The sequence below is a fragment of the Natator depressus genome, chromosome 2 (genome assembly GCF_965152275.1).
Source record: "Natator depressus isolate rNatDep1 chromosome 2, rNatDep2.hap1, whole genome shotgun sequence".
NCBI lineage: Eukaryota > Metazoa > Chordata > Testudines > Cheloniidae > Natator > Natator depressus.
The window spans coordinates 218,286,774-218,303,621 of NC_134235.1; the positions used below are offsets into that span (position 1 = coordinate 218,286,774).

A 16,848-nucleotide genomic window follows, 5' to 3' on the forward strand; every position below is an offset into this window, starting at 1 on the left:
AACAATCTCCCCTTTAAAAAAGCTTTGAATAGCTAAGGCTTTTGCAGGGGGTCATAACTTCCTTTTTCATGCAGAAATGCATTTAATAATAAATCTAATCTAATAGATGGCATTCAACTGAAATATTTCTGGCTGTCTGAATTCAGTAAAATTTATCCTTTGGACACACTCAGATTGGGACTGGGATGGAGTGCAGCTATTCGGTTCCTAGGGACAAAACCCTCAGTCCAATACCCAGACTGAGAAGCTGGGCAGATGTACTCCCTTCCCTCAACCAGATATGGAGTGGCTCTGCAGTGCCACTTCAACCCAGAAGCTGCAACAGTCCTCCTTTTTTTTTTTTTTTTTTTTGGGGGGGGGGGTAAAAAGTGCCCCTCTTCTAGGGGAGAACACACCAGAGAATCTGCAGAATGGAAAATCCACTGGCCCGGTCTATTCCCCATTAGTCCCCACAGGAAGTTCTCACATAACAGGACCCTACTTTATACAGGGGATGCATACCACCTCTGTGACTTCCTCCCAACCATGCAGTGGAAATGCACTCACTTCCAGGGGAACCTGTGCAGGATGAGGAAGCAAGGATAGGATTTTCTGCTAAATATGACCTATTATCATGAAGTACGGAACACAATTATTAAATACATCCCGGTGAGTCAGTGGGAATGCAAGCACTCAGCCCCTCAGATAGGATTTTCTTGGACATTTGCAGGATAGGACACCCTATTTTAAAAGTCATGATATTGAATCCAGAGACAAAAATAGCCCCTGAGGAGCCCTAGCTATGCAGTTAACATGCTCAGACTTTTTAAACAGGATTATTGACTAACACAACTAAGGAGTTTTTAAAGTGCCTCTTATTGGCCTGATAGATTTTTGGAACCACTTTGGAACCACTGAAGCACTGTGCACTCTTGTATAAATCCGTACATAGTACTATTTCAAGCCACATTAAAAGGCTGCTGTAATATGAAATGAATGCCTACTTTTAATGATGTGTGTGCGCACAATACCCCATTTGGTAATGCAGCCATTTTAAAATTAACAAGATATTGGAAGAACATTATGGAATTATGGATGAGGAAGGGTTTGTAGTAGTGAAACTGTTGTGTACAGAGAATAAACAAGATCCAAAACAGAAACTCCTTGCCAGTCTGCATCAATTGTCCATAAACAGCCTCTTTTTAAAAAAATATTTTTTTATTAAATGAAAATGCTTCTGTTTCATATAAGGTGTCAGATGAGGATAAATTAATAGTAGTTTTCCTTAACACATGTAATTATAGTTTCACTCTCTGGATTTTAACTTTGGGACGAAAAGACAATACTTGTCACTGTCAGATCGCCTCCTCTTCCAGAGAAAAGTCAGGCTAGGGACATACTCCTGTGAGGATGGAGAAACTGTTTTAATGTTTCACTCTAGGATACTAATGGACCTATCTCATCTGACACTTCCAACTGACTATGGCCCTCAGCCTTTGAACATTCTACCAGTGCTTCAGTGTAATACTATAACAATGTCTTATCAAGAAATATTGACAGGCTAGAATCTAGATACCCACTCTCTTTACGCCTTACCCAAGAGTCACCACAGTTTACAGAAGCTTTGCAAATGATGAAGCAACAAGGAAGAAAGCTGAAGTGTCAGCAGCAAAGGCAATACACTAACTCAAAGACTGAGAATGGGTTATTCTGACACTGGGGAACAGAAGGTTAGTTGTCCTCTCCCTCAGCTTCAGCAAAACCTCATCCAGTGCAACTCTTCAGAATGTGGATATTTCAATACTACTGTGATGGGGGCCTCATTAGAATCTACATTAGATTGGCAAAATGGTGAATCCAAGTTTCCTTGACTCTCATGGTCTAATTTGTTTCTTTGGGGAATCCTCACTTTGATTTGCGGAAAAGATGAACCAGATCCTGACGGACCTGACCAATCTCATGAGAGCACTATCAGAATAAGAGAGCGCTATCATCTTCTCTAGGGTTTAACCCCGTTTTGCTCATTGAAGTCTCTTGGAAGTGCCATGTCCAACTTACTTCTCTGTTGGACACTTCTCATGAGTTGGTAAAGACCAGTGGGAAGTTTGGAATTTGTTACTGATGAGGATGGTTAATGCCTTATTCATGGAAGCAAGGTGCAAGCCATCCTTCAACATAAACAGTAATGAGGCTCCTGCTCAAGCCCCCTCCGGCTGCTACCTAATCTATAGCCTCCCATTTCTGGAACATCTTATTATGATGATGTTGGAGCAGCTCCCATGACATCTCAGTCTTGTGTCCTTGATTCCTATCAGTCTTGTTTTAGACTTTAGTGTAACAATTTAGTTCCTACTGGACACACCACACAATTACTTTTGGATTGTCAATTGGAAAGTCAATGCTAGATCTGTTGGATCTATAGGAAGCTTTTAAAACCACTGACCAAGTAGTTTGCTTCATCTTCAGAGGCTTGTTTGAGCTGATGGAATGCCCTTTTGTTACATTCATTGATTCCTCTGGTAATTAGTAGTAGCAGTATTCTTTGACAGGGCTTTTAACTGATTTTGCCTTTTTTTTTTTTAAATAGGGTTGATTTGGAATGGATTACTATATTGATTTAAGCATCTAAGTGCACTGATGATGGGTATCAACATGACTTAAGTAAAACAGCCACAGAATATAAGAATTTAAAGACTACACTCTCCCACTGACAAGTTGAATGATCAACAGTTGTGCCTGAAAAACAGATCAAGTTGAATTACAGTAACATTAGCTGGTGTGATTTAATAATTCACAGAAGGCATTTACAATATAAATACATAAGTTCATTATCTTACCTTAACATATGCAGGCTGCTTTTCAAGAATCAAGTCTGCAACCTTTTTAGATACCTTGAAGGGGAAAATATTACATGTGAGGTATCTGGGAAGTATCCAATCTCTATGCTGAAAGATCTGCATTAAGAACTCTGAAGATTTCCTGTAATTCTTAACATTCTGAATCATTCATTGACTAAATACACATGCCAAGAAAGAAGTAAACGTTCTAAGATAATGACCACACTTCTCCTGCAAGTAAAAACAGGCGTATGTTTACAGCTCCCATTTGGGAATTAGTAGATGTTTTCAAATTAACCTTTTAGCCCTTTACCAGCTAAAGAGCATACTTGAGTAAAAATAGAAAAGATATGGAGCACTGGAGCCTGATATATTCTGTTTTCCATGTTATTAGTGTGCAATTACAAATTAATCACCTACACTGGAGACTAAACAAACAACAAAGGAAACTTTCCTTTCATACAGCTACCATATTATATATAATTTATGCTAGTTTATAATCATCCTGTGCATGGCAAAATCAATTTAAGTTTTCTGTTGGTGTGCAAAACATAAGCATTTTAAATTATGTTTTTCACTGCTCTGAATTAAATTGTAAATGAAGGGCTATTCTACTCTGAGAATTACACTCTATATTAAATTTAAAAAAACAAACATCTTTTCAGTGTACATACACATAAGAGAGGGTGAACAATGAAAAAAATACCAAATAAGACATCAGTAATTTATGAAAATCATGTAACATTTCCAGGTTCAAAACAGTTTTCTTCCAGCAAGGGTTAGGGATGTTTAAGGAGACACAGGCTCAGCACCTGAAATGAGGGAATGATTTATGTTGTTCTTAAGCACTTCTCTCCAGAGATGGGAATCAGAGGAGAGTCTGGCTGAAGCAGTCAACCAGCTCATCCATCTTGTTTGCTGAGGAGAAATGAAGATGAAGAGGTTCTTTATGTGAAACAGGTTGCACACCTGCATTGTTAACCAGGATGTGAAGCTGGAACCCTGGTCAATCAGCATTTCCTGTGGCAATCCTCCAGTGGCCATACCAGCTCAATCCCTATTCTTCTGAAACACAACCAGTATAAGAAGGACAGTAAGAGTCTGGCAAGATGTCTTTGGTACCATCAACTGGCAATCTGGGCAAGCGGTACAGGAGTGTCACACATCTTTATGTATTCCCCCACATACACACACAAAAATCAGTCCAACAATCATAATACAGATATGCTTCCTTGATTGCCCTGCAGAATGTATGTCATGTGCCTGACAATGTAGTTCTCTTTTACAGGATCAGGGAATTACCAGTTTGTTCTTTATCTCTCCCAGTTTGTATCTGTGAAATGGAGAGCCCTTGGCAAAGGGTACCCTGTTCTTGGCAACAAATTCTCATCTCAGACCTGACAAACTAACTGCACTAAACAAATGTCCTACAGGATATTTATCCACAAAGAGTAACTTGTAAGGTAACTACAGAAAGCTCATAAATTGTCAAGATTCATAGTCATTGCAAGATGTACATAGAATCATAGAATATCAGGGTTGGAAGGGACCTCAGGAGGTCATCTAGTCCAACCCCCTGCTCAAAGCAGGACCAATCCCCAATTTGTGCCCCAGATCCCTAAATGGCCCCCTCAAGGATTGAACTCACAACCCTGGGTTTAGCAGGCCAGTGTGCAAACCACTGAGCTATCCCTCCCCCCCAACATAGGTAATACTTAAGGAATAACATTTATATTGAAAGTATGGTTTATGGACTTGCAGTAGAAATTAGACACCAGGATCTAAGATATCTTGGTGATGACCCATTCAAGCAAGATGGAGTTGTCACCCCTCCTTAGTCAACTGACAAGGTAATTCAAGGTTCTTTTGTCTACTCTTGCCACATCCCAGAACAGTCAATGGAAAACCATCACAGGCAATTCCCAATGACCAAAAGCAGTTGGAGGTGACAAGGAACATAACAGCAGACAGGAGATCACCCTGGCTATGAATTGAAACAAACAACTGTTTCAAGTACAAGAGTGTAGAGTGAAGCCACTCTATCCATTCATGGAGTAAATCCCTAAAAAAAGGGGGTGGGGGGGGCAGGGGGCTTTCATGGACCTTAATTCTTGTGAAACCAGCCAACTCTGCAACAGACCGAATTTTGAAGGGATAGCCTACTTTATTATATAGAAAACGTGACTATTGATATGTGTAAACCCAGGTTCAGGTTTCATTATTTTGTTTTGTGTTGTAACCCATCATTTCTATCACTTTCACTTCTAGTTAAATCTTTAGTCCTTAAATAACCTACTTTTTGTTTTATTTTAAGGGCTCGCAAGTGCTACATGGTTTACAAGAGCGGTGGTTTATGACAAAACTTGGAACACTTCACCTCTAGGTGCAGAGGATCTGGAATTTTTGTGAATAGCCAATGTCAGGGGCTGGATATCACAGGGGAATGATTCAAAAGGACTTGGGAATTGAGGTGCACCTATTGTTAATCTGCCTGATGAAGGAAGGGCTGGCATAGCCAAGAGGAGAGCATTTGAGTGGCTGAAAGGGTAGTGCTGTTAGAGAGCTGACTCCCAGCCACCACAAAAAGACTCCCTCTCACTGGAAGCAGGGGGTAACAAGGGGGAATCACAGTACCATCACAGTAACTATCACTGCCTTGTACTTTCATTCAAAATGCGGAAACTGGGCAGCTAAAAGAGGTAACTATTGTATTGTCTACAATTGCTATGGCCCCCTTGTAAAAGGTGTCTGACGGAATCTCCCCAGATCAATCTGGATATGATTCTGTACGATCTCTGGGTCTTGAGTGTTGGCAATTGTCTCTTCTCTTCAGGTTCATTCTGGTGATGTACTTCCCCACCCACTTAAAAACAAAACAAAACAAAAAAAAACTTCCCTAGTTCCTCTGTGCAAGTCATTTTTTCTTGCCCATCCAGCCTCTCCCTCCCATCTATCCTTGCAGACACAGGTGCCAGCTTCCTCCTTTCCTCGGGGGTGCTTGGCCCTACCAGGCCTCTTCCTGCCCATTTCCATCCCCTCCCCTGAGTGCACCCTGTCCCCACTCCTCCCCCTCATCCCCCAATGCCTCCTGCATGCCACAGAACAGCTAATCGTGGCAGGCAGGAGGCACTGGGAAGGAGTCGGAGGAGTTGATCGGCAGGGCTGCCGGTGGGTGGGAGGTGCTGGGGGGGGAAAGGGGGAGCTGGCTGACGGTGGGTGCACCTATGCTTGCAGACCCTTGTTCTGAACTGATCCATACCTTTAAGCAGGAAAGATACACTGGTGCTATTCTATTGGTTCAGTTACCAAGAGTTTCATTCACCAGTGTAACCACCACCGCATTGGTAAGGTCTGGGGGTGAAAGGAGTGTATTTCTTCCTCAGAATTTGTCTGTAGTGCTAAAAACAGAAGACTTCTAATACCCATAGCTAGAGCAACTGTGCCAAGCACCTGTCTGTGCTAGTCTGTGCTAGAGTCTACCCCCACCTCTCAAGCTTTTTGTTTTTTTTAAATATATTTATTTATTATTCAAGTTAAATATCTTTGCAGATTCAGCACTTACTTGCAATTGTTCTGTCATATGAAATGCATTTAAGTTATCACCTTCTGTTCTCTTTTACATAAACATCCCACAAACAATAGCCATACATCCCAGGATTGTCCATCATCATTTATGCAACCATTCTACAAGTCAGCACTACTGATAACATTCAGTTGTGAGTAGGGAAAGCAAGGCCCAGTCACTCCACTGAATGACCATATAATTTCAAAGGTTGCTGAATACCAGTAGTACAATACCTTCTATTTTAGGAGGTTAAATATTCTCTCACACACAGTCATCACAACTTCTTCTGATATCAACTGATTTAGTAATTTCATTAGGTAATTAGCATTTTATGCAAAGGCATCTTGTATAATGCACTATTAAAAGTACAACTAAGCTAGCACAACTCTTGTTAATATCTTTTCACTTTAGAAGCCAGAAATACAATTCCGAACAATGGGACCGGCAACAATAGTCAATATAAAGAAATTGCAACATGGTATGAAAAACAAGAATTAGTTCAGTTTTTCAAAAATAGAGCTGAATAAATGACTACACTTTTCTGATGCCAACTGAAAATATGGCTACATATGGCACTTTACTAATTAAAATGAAAAGCAAACTGATGTGCAGGTAAGACCCAACTTCCTGCTGTACAGATTAAAGATACAAGCACTAAGATGATAGATACAGACAGTAAAGAGCCCTGAGTGTGCTAGAATCCATATCACATAACAGAACAGTTGCAAGTACATGCTGAATCTGAAAAGATATTTAAGATAAATCACCGAGCCCTGTTCCTCACAGAACCACCACATCAAGTAATTTAAGAAAACATGACCAAGATCAATTGTACAAAAGCATGTGGTGAAACCCAATGAAAAAATGGAATGTCAAGAAATGTTTTATCACAATCAAGAGGTCATTTTGTAAATAACAAGAAAGTCAATAGAGCATATGTTAAAGATTCAAATGCCAAAAGGAAAAAGCACCACTGCAAATGACTAATATACGTTTAAACTACTACTGTAATTATATATGTCAACTAGAGATATACACACCAAAATTAGGATCTACAGTTATGGAAATGGTGATGTACATCCACCTTTTTAAAGGATGTATTTATCAGATGTGCTGTATCGTCAGTCAATATACTGAAATGACCTAGTCCTGTATGAGCAGTTTAAAAATAGTGTCATAAATATAAAGGGAAGGGTAACCACCTTTCTGTATACAGAACTAAAAAATCCCTCCTGGACAGAGGCAAAACCCTTTCACCTGTAAAGGGTTAAGAACCTAAGATAACTTCGCTGGCACCTGACCAAAATGACCATTGAGGAGACAAGATACTTTCAACGCTGGAGGGGGGCGGAACAAAGGCTCTGTCTGTGTGATGTTTTTGCCGGGAACAGATCAGGAATGCTCTTCACAACTCCTTAAGTTAGTAAGTAATCTAGCTAGAAATGAATTAGATTTCCTTTTGTTTAATGGCTGGTAAAATACGCTGTGCTGAATGGAATGTATATTCCTGTTTTTGTGTCTTTTTGTAACTTAAGGTTTTGCCTGGAGGGATTCTCTGTGTTTTGAATCGGATTACCCTGTAAGGTATTTACCATCCTGATTTTACAGGAGGTGATTCTTTTACTTTTTCTTTAATTGAAATTCTTCTTTTAAGAACCTGATTGCTTTTTCATTGTTCTTAAGAGCCAAGGGTTTGGGTCTGTGTTCACCTATGCAAATTGGTGAGGATTTTTAATCAAGCCTTCCCCAGGAAAGGGGGTGTAGGGCTTGGGGAGATAATTTGGGGGGAAGATGTCTCCAAGTGGGCTCTTTCCCTGTTCTTTGTTTAACACGCTTGGTGGTGGCAGCATAGGGTTCTAGGACAAGGCAAAGTTTGTACCTTGGGGAAGTTTTTAACCTAAGCTGGTAAGAATAATCTTAGGGGGTCTTTCATGCACGTCCCCACATCTTTCCCAGTGGGGAAAGAACCTTGACAAGTAGCCTGTGTGTAACAATATTTTTAGAATTGTACACAAAAAATGAGATGCAGAATTCTGTGGTGCTGACGTACATAAAATGTGTTAATGTCTTCTTAACACTATTGATTTAAATTTTAAATTGGTTTGGCCCCAGGTAATATCCCACACAAGATTTAACAGGGAGAAGAAAGATAAAATTTATACCAATCACCCAGGTCTCCTGCAAAAACACCCCATTGATTTCTTTCACCATATGGCAAATGGTTACTGTCAACAGGATCTAGAAGTGGAAAGGCTACCCTGCCCAAATGACAATATCCACCTATGCTAGGAAGAAATTTAAAACAGATTAAGGAAGACGTAAACAACAGTCTTGGGGAAAATAATCATGAAAAGATATTTCTGCTGTTTACTAAATATTTTTATTTGCAATTTGCTTTTTCCTTTATGTATGCACTGTGGTTGAGAAATCCTTTTTTTACTTATGGTGTGGACAGTCAGCATTTGGCAGATACAGAGACAACTGGTTCCCCCTCCATCAAGTCATCTCTCTGTCCTGAATGTTCTCCAGTAGATTTTCATGCTGTCACCAGATGTCCACTGCGAAACTTTTCTTCTTGGTGAAGAGAAAAAAAAGCCCCGTTCCCTTTGGAATCTCATTCTTCCATCTCTTGAGGATGAAAAGACTGAAAAGTGCTGGCACATGTTTAACAGGCTGATACCTGTAGAACTTCAAAGCCAAGCTCTAAGAGAAGAAATCTTGAAGACACACAAGGTTGAAGGACTGAGGCTTTTTTGTACTGTGAAGAGTCTAGTTACAGAATCAGTGTTTTTCTTCCTAATATTTCACTCATTTTAAAAACATGATTAAGCTTCCTATAGTAGTTTCACTAATGGCTATACTCCAATAAACTCTAAAAGTTACAGGAAGTTAATGCCTGATCTAATTACACATATTTAAAAGACCAATGAACCAATAATTAATATTTTGGTAGGAAATATATTCTAGAAGGTGTATAATGTATTGCAAGAAAATGTAAGTACCCCCCTTGTGAGGTTATCCAACAGCTACACTGATTTTTTTCCCCATAATCATAAAAGGAAGCTACCACCAATTCTAATATTTTATTTGTCTCATTCCACAATAATTGTGCACCAGCGTTCACTAGAAGACATCCACACTGGGAAAGAATAAAATTTGGCAAGGTGAAAATATAACAAACCACCAACTGCAAATATAAACAGCCAACAAGATAGCTGTGCAGCTACATAATAGATTTGTATTTTGTTTAAGCTGTTTTTACATTACCAAAAGTTCCTCAAAAGAACAAAAAGTTAAAGATGTTACAGTGCTGAAAGCAACATACATTTCCTTGTCTTTCAAAGTACTGGTAGACCTGAACATAGCCAATGAGGAAAGTCCATACTGCTGAAGAAAAAAGTGGTATACTGGTAAGACCTGAGGCCAAGTTGACCATCATATTTTACTGATCTTGATTTTCCACTATAAAACAAAAAACATAAAACTTAGTGCTAACTTAACTGGGTTAATACCTTTAAGGATCCAAGATTATTTTCAGCCCCATGTCAAGATATTCTTAATAAATATAGGAAGAACTACTGGAGCTCACAACACATCAGTAGCATCAAGTTCTACACACTCAACAAAGGAGGACACAGTTTTACTTACAGCAGCTTGTTGTTGCTTTAATTTGTCTCTGTATTCTTCCATTTCTTGAAGACTAAGAACTGCAGGAAGCTTCTGTATGTAGAAGACAAAATTAAAACCAATGAAAAACGAATATAGATGAAGTGTACATATAATTAAATGCGTTTAGGAAACAATCTAATCTGCATTTAAAGTAAGGCAATGATAAACAATAAAAAGTCAGAGTTACATTATGGTGAGTATCCAGTAATGGATAATCAAAATCTCAGAGCTTTTTCTTCTATTCAACAGATTATGTGCGCGCGTGCACGCACACACACACACACACACAGCATAGATTCATAGATATTTAGGTCAGAAGGGACCATTATGATCATCTAGTCTGACCTCCTGCACAACACAGGCCACAGAATTTCACCCACCACTCCTACAAAAAAACCTCACACCTATATCTGTGCTACTGAAGTCCTCAAATCGTAGTTTAAAGACTTCAAGGAGCAGAGAATCCTCCAGCAAGTGACCCGTGCCCCATGCTACAGAGGAAGGCGAAAAACCTCCAGGGCCTTCCAATCTGCCCTGGAGGAAAATTCCTTCCCGACCCCAAATATGGCGATCAGCTAAACCCTGAGCATATGGGCAAGATTCATCAGCCAGATACTACAGAAGATTCTTTCCCGGGTAACTCAGATCTTACCCCATCTAATAAACCATCACAGGCCACTGGGCCTATTTACCATGAATATTTAATTACCAAAAACATATTATCCCATCATACCATCTCCTCCATAAACTTATCGAGTTTAATCTTAAAGCAAGATAGATCTTTTGCCTCCACTGCTTCCCTCGGAAGGCTATTCCAAAACTTCACTCCTCTGATGGTTAGAAACCTTCGTCTAATTTCTAATCTAAATTTCCTAGTAGCCAGTTTATATCCATTTGTTCTTGTGTCCACATTGGTACTGAGTTTAAATAATTCCTCTCCCTCTCTGGTATTTATACCTCTGATATATTTAGAGAGAGCAATCATATCTCCCCTCAACCTTCTTTTAGTTAGGCTAAACAAGCCAAGCTCCCTGAGTTTCCTTTCATAAGACAAGTTTTCCATTCCTCGGATCATCCTAGTAGCCCTTCTCTGTACCTGTTCCAGTTTGAATTCATCCTTCTTAAACATGAGAGACCAGAACTGCACACAGTATTCCAGGTGAGGTCTCACCAGTGCCTTGTATAACGGTACTAAAACCTCCTTATCCCTACTGGAAATACCTCTCCTGATGCATCCCAAGACCACATTAGCTTTTTTCACAGCCATATCACATTGGCAGCTCATAGTCATCCTATGATCAACCAATACTCCAAGGTCCTTTTCCTCCTCCGTTACTTCTAATTGATGCGTCCCTAGCTTATAACTAAAATTCTTGTTATTAATCCCTAAATGCATGACCTTACACTTCTCACTATTAAATTTCATCCTATTCCTATTACTCCAGTTTACAAGGTCATCCAGATCCTCCTGTAGGGTATCCCTGTCCTTCTCTAAATTAGCAATACCTCCCAGCTTTGTATCATCCGCAAACTTTATTAGCACACTCCCACTTTTTGTGCCCAGATCAGTAATAAAAAGATTAAATAAGATTGGTCCCAAAACTGATCCTTGAGGAACTCCACTGGTAACCTCCCTCCAGCTTGACAGTTCACCTTTCAGTAGGACCCGTTGTAGTCTCCCCTTTAACCAATTCCCTATCCACCTTTGAATTTTCCTATTGATGCCCATCTTATCCAATTTAACTAATAATTCCCCATGTGGCATGGTATCAAACGCCTTACTAAAATCTAGGTAAATTAGATCCACTGCGTTTCCTTTGTCTAAAAAATCTGTTACTTTCTCAAAGAAGGAGATCAGGTTGGTTTGGCACGATCTACCTTTTGTAAAACCATGTTGTATTTTGTCCCATTTACCATTGACTTCAATGTCCTTAACTACCTTCTCCTTCAAAATTTTTTCCAAGACCTTGCATACTACAGATGTCAAACTAACAGGCCTATAATTACTCGGATCACTTTTTTTCCCTTTCTTAAAAATAGGAACTATGTTAGCAATTCTCCAATCATACGGTACAACCCCTGAGTTTACAGATTCATTAAAAATTCTTGCTAATGGGCTTGCAATTTCTTGTGCCAATTCTTTTAATATACTTGGATGAAGATTGTCTGGGCCCCCTGATTATTCCTATTAAGCTGTTTGAGTTTCGCTTCTACCTCAAATATGGTAATGCCTACCTCCATATCCTCATTCCCATTTGTCATGCTACCATTATCTCTAAGATCCTCTTTAGTCTTATTAAAGACTGAGGCAAAGTATTTGTTTAGATATTGGGCCATGCCTAGATTATCCTTGACCTCCACTCCATCCTCAGTTTTTAGCGGTCCCACTTCTTCTTTCTTTGTTTTCTTCCTATTTATATGACTATAGAGCCTTTTACTATTGGTTTTAATTCCCTTTGCAAGGTCCAACTCTACTTGACTTTTAGCCTGTCTCACTTTATCCCTACTTGTTCTGACCTCAATAAGGTAGCTTTCCTTGCTGATCCCTCCCTTCTTCCACTCCCTATATGCTTTCTGCTTTTTCTTAATTACCTCTCTAAGATGCTTGCTCATCCAGCTTGGTCTACAACTCCTGCCTATGAATTTTTTCCCCTTTCTTGGGATGCAGGCTTCCGATAGCTTCTGCAGCTTTGATTTAAAATAATCCCAGGCCTCCTCTACCTTTAGATCCATAAATTCTTCAGTCCAATCCACTTCCCTAACTAATTTTCTTAATTTTTGAAAGTCAGCCCTTTTAAAATCAAAAACCCTAGCTGCAGATTTATTTTTATTAATCCTTCTGTTCAGTTTGAACTGAATTAGCTCATGATCACTTGAGCCAAGATTATCCCCTACAACCATTTCTTCTATGAGGTCCTCATTACTCACCAAGACCAAATCTAAAATGGCATCCCCTCTAGTCGGTTCAGCAACTACTTGCTGAAGGAATCCATCAGCTATCGCATCTAGGAAAATCTGAGCCCTATTATTATTACTAGCAGAATCAACACGCAACATATTCTAGTTTTGGTTACTAACAAAATAAAGCCAAAAATACAGTTTTGCTGCCAAATCTAATCAATTTCCCAGTTTTGATTATTTGGGCCATTTCATAAACAATTTGATTTCTAAACTGTTTGGAAGCCCAATGGGCTGGATCCTATAGCCACTGAATTCAATAGGAAGATTCCCATTGATATCAATGGGCTTTGGATCAGGCCCTATACAACCACAGCATGACAGAGAAATCTTAATTCTGGGTTAAGGAAAAAGATAAGTCACACAAATAAATATTGAAGTCAAGATGAAAGGGTGAACATTGACTAAAATGTCATCGATTAATGTCTTTTAGAATACTGACTTGTGGGGGTGGGGGGGGGGAGGAAGACTTCTTACCTCCAACTCATACTTCACAATATCAAAGGAATCATTGGAAAAATACACTTCTTCAATGCTGTTAATTATTTCTTGCTGGGCTTGAGGATCGGTTGGTTGTTCCCGGAGTTCTCTCAGCTCCTCCTTAACAAAAATATTGATTTTTAGTAAATGTAACTACATAGAAGGAACACTGCACTCTCAAGACAACCTGCTTTCCAAAGCCATTATACAAGTGTGAGAGCCCTGGGTACAAAACAGAAACAGCTGTATTTTTCAGTCTGTTTCAAATATTGGAAGTGGGAGACTATCCAAATAGCAGAACTCATGCTATAACTGCTGTGAATTGCCTAGTTATCGCTGTACCAATATACATTTTGTTCCTGAAACATGGTACAGATGTCTATAGGGTCATGTCTTTCCCCAGGTGTTCACAGCACTTAAGGAAAACTCAAAATAAAGCAAAATAGATCAGAGACCTGTCTTTCAGAAGTGCTGAGCACTCACCACTTCAACTGAAGTCACAAGGAACCAATTAAGTGCTTGGCACTATTTCAAATCACGTCAAAGTGGTTGAGTTTAAAGGCAAAGTTAACAAGCAGAGTCTTTCCTAAATAAATGATAGACATTCTCTGTTAAAATATTGTGATTTGTTATGTTCCTGAAAGAATCAGACAAGGTACAGTACAGCAGTCTATTTCCATTAACTAAATTGTTTCAGAATATTTCAAAGTGAATTAAATATATTTGAAAACTAAATAGAGAGCTTTGCCCTCAAAGTTAGTTTTTCTAGTTTAAATAAGCTGAGGGAATATTTCCATAAAATATTCATGTTAACCATTTCTTAGAAGTTAGTGTATTAATTTCTTAGGAGGGAAAAATGACCAGAATTTTATGTTAGTAAGCTTCAAGCAAGTTAGAACACACACAGTAAAACCAGAAAGATGAGGCCATAAATCAGTGACCTATCTCCACTACAGTCAGTCAAGTCAGCAACATATCTATTAGATAGCAAATAACCATGCCACACAACACCAATCCTACTGGCCCCTGCTAATGTCAGGCAATATCTTAATGGTTAATGATAACTAAGATTCTGACAGATCTTTAAGGAAAAAAAGAGAGAGAAACATCCGACTTCTATCGCAAAGACAAATTGCCCATAACCCTCAGGCAATTAGACAGCTACATCGGACATTTAACTGACAGATTTAAAAAAAAAAAAAAAGACGACTCCAGAAATTTTGAATTGTGCTGCCACCTTCTCAACAACTGTACCCAAACAAGGTAGGTTAGGTGGGTAGAGGTCAGCCTCAAAGTGATGATATAGTAAGCAAAGTCCAAATGAACATTTTTGAGCTAAAATGGTATTTTGCCATCCCTTAAGGAAGTGTAAATCTTCAATACCACTGCTCCTTGCTTTAAAAAAAAAAAAAAAAAAAAAGGCACACACAGACACATGCATGCCATGAAGTTGCAGTTTGGTGTTCCATTCAGCACATGTAGTGCCTAAGCAAGTGAATATGACTAAAATTCAATTTTAGACGACTTGGCGTTGGTCCCCTCCAGACCTGGATCTGTACCACTTCAGATGGATGACAGTATGGCAGCCCAAATCTACCAAGTACTTCCACCTGCAATATTTCCACTCTGCAGAAGCTAAATAAAAAACCTCATTTGTCTCCACAACCACCACAGCACAGGAATTTAAAGTCTCTCTGAAGCAGTTTTTCAGCCTTGGAACGAGACAACTCATCTCCATGCCATGCATTTTATTTGCAATAGGTTGTCCGTGTACCAATGGGAGCTTTGAGGAAGACAGACAACATTTAGGAGGTATTTTGTTAATAACCATAGACAAATCCTATCATCCCCACCAGGTCAGCAACAGAATGGTCCACTGGCTGAGCAGTACAATCTCTAATGATCCATGTCTGGAGGGGACGAATGCCAAGTTGTCTCAAAATGAATTTCAGCTATGTTCACATGCTGAGGTACTATCTGTGCAGGATGGAACACCAAACTACAACCTCATGGCTTGACAAGTACAATGAAATTACATTTATCTGCAGCTTCAGATGGAGGCTATATTAAAATAAAACTGGTGGCTTGAAAAAAAAAATGTGTGGGAGGAGACAGTTCTTCTGAACAAAGGAGAAAATAGTCACTACTTGGCTCTCAGCAATACGAAAAAATGTGGGAGTTTTTTGTTTAACTTTTTATTTAGGCAAAGTTACAATAAAAACATTGATATACTACATCATACATTATTATATATTCAGGATCAGGTTAATATTCAAAGAACCTGGCTAGAAAAAAGTTTTTCTATCTACTATTTTATTTTGGAGAGTAGCTTTGGCCCAACCCTTTACAACTTCAGACATCTACACACAGTCAACACCAAGAAATTTAGGCTGAACTAAGATAATATTCAGTAAATACAATGAACCATTTATCATTTTTGGTGTAAACCCACCAAATTCTATGCAGTTACAGAGGATGAATCTGACGTCCTGAGTACATCTTAGTTATAAAGAGTGATCTCAGCCTCAAACTTCGAGAAACTGAACTAATTCCTACTCATTAATTTTGGCATGTTGCACGGTAACACTAGCCAGGAGGACTGGAGCTGACTTGCAGTTTCACTCAAACTATGCTCAGACAGCAAATCAAAGATTCCAGGAGAGTTTTGCTCCTTTAATCCAAAGCCCTTAGTAGTTTTGTTTTTTTCAGGGGCAAGGGAGACACTTTTTTTTTTTATTATTTTTTTGCTGTTGTTTATTGGAGGGTTTTTTCTCTCCACAACACAAATCCCCCTGACAAATCTCTAAAACAAAAGAATCATTTCGACTCATCCAACAGCATGGAACATTCCAGCTTGTAAATTTAGGACCAGACAGTCTAACCACTAGTGTATTATTTGATCAGTCCAAGCCTCATAATTCACATTTATAACGCTACAACTTTTAAATGCTTTTCTTTATAAAGGAAATAGACCAGGTCAAAAACTATGTCTGACTTCTTTTTGTGAAAAGAACAAATCTGAAGTCAATAAGTTGTCCACAGCCAGCCAGGCGGTTTAATAGTAGCACACACTAGCATTAGGACATCAAAATTAAAGAGTCATTCAATCCTTTACTCCCCAGAGCAGTAGGGGGTTGGACATGATATTAGCATCTCTCATGGAAAGTTTCTCCCACTGCTTCAATAGGTCACAGAATGTACCTAAACATCCCCTGGGTTCACTATCAGGGACTCGCTATTAGCATGGGGGACCCTGTCCCAGAGGTTGTTCCTGTTAGAGGGGTAAAAGACAGAAACATTTCTTAGAAGAGAGGAGTAACAGGCTTGCCTTTCACAAAAAGCCAAAACACCACCCTGGGT

General features: G+C 39.1%; 1 protein-coding gene across 3 annotated transcripts in view; it reads right to left on the bottom strand.

Annotated features, from left to right (window-relative positions):
- Positions 1 to 16,848, bottom strand: part of VPS50 (VPS50 subunit of EARP/GARPII complex) — a 193,960-nt gene that overhangs the window by 148,062 nt on the left and 29,050 nt on the right. For all 3 annotated transcript variants that reach the window (XM_074945916.1, XM_074945917.1, XM_074945918.1), the window contains exons 3-5: positions 13,486 to 13,608; positions 10,030 to 10,101; positions 2,817 to 2,870 (exon numbers count right to left, since the gene is read on the bottom strand). In XM_074945916.1, the coding sequence (XP_074802017.1) occupies positions 2,817 to 2,870; positions 10,030 to 10,101; positions 13,486 to 13,608 (249 nt within the window). The remainder of the gene's footprint in view (positions 1 to 2,816; positions 2,871 to 10,029; positions 10,102 to 13,485; positions 13,609 to 16,848) is intronic.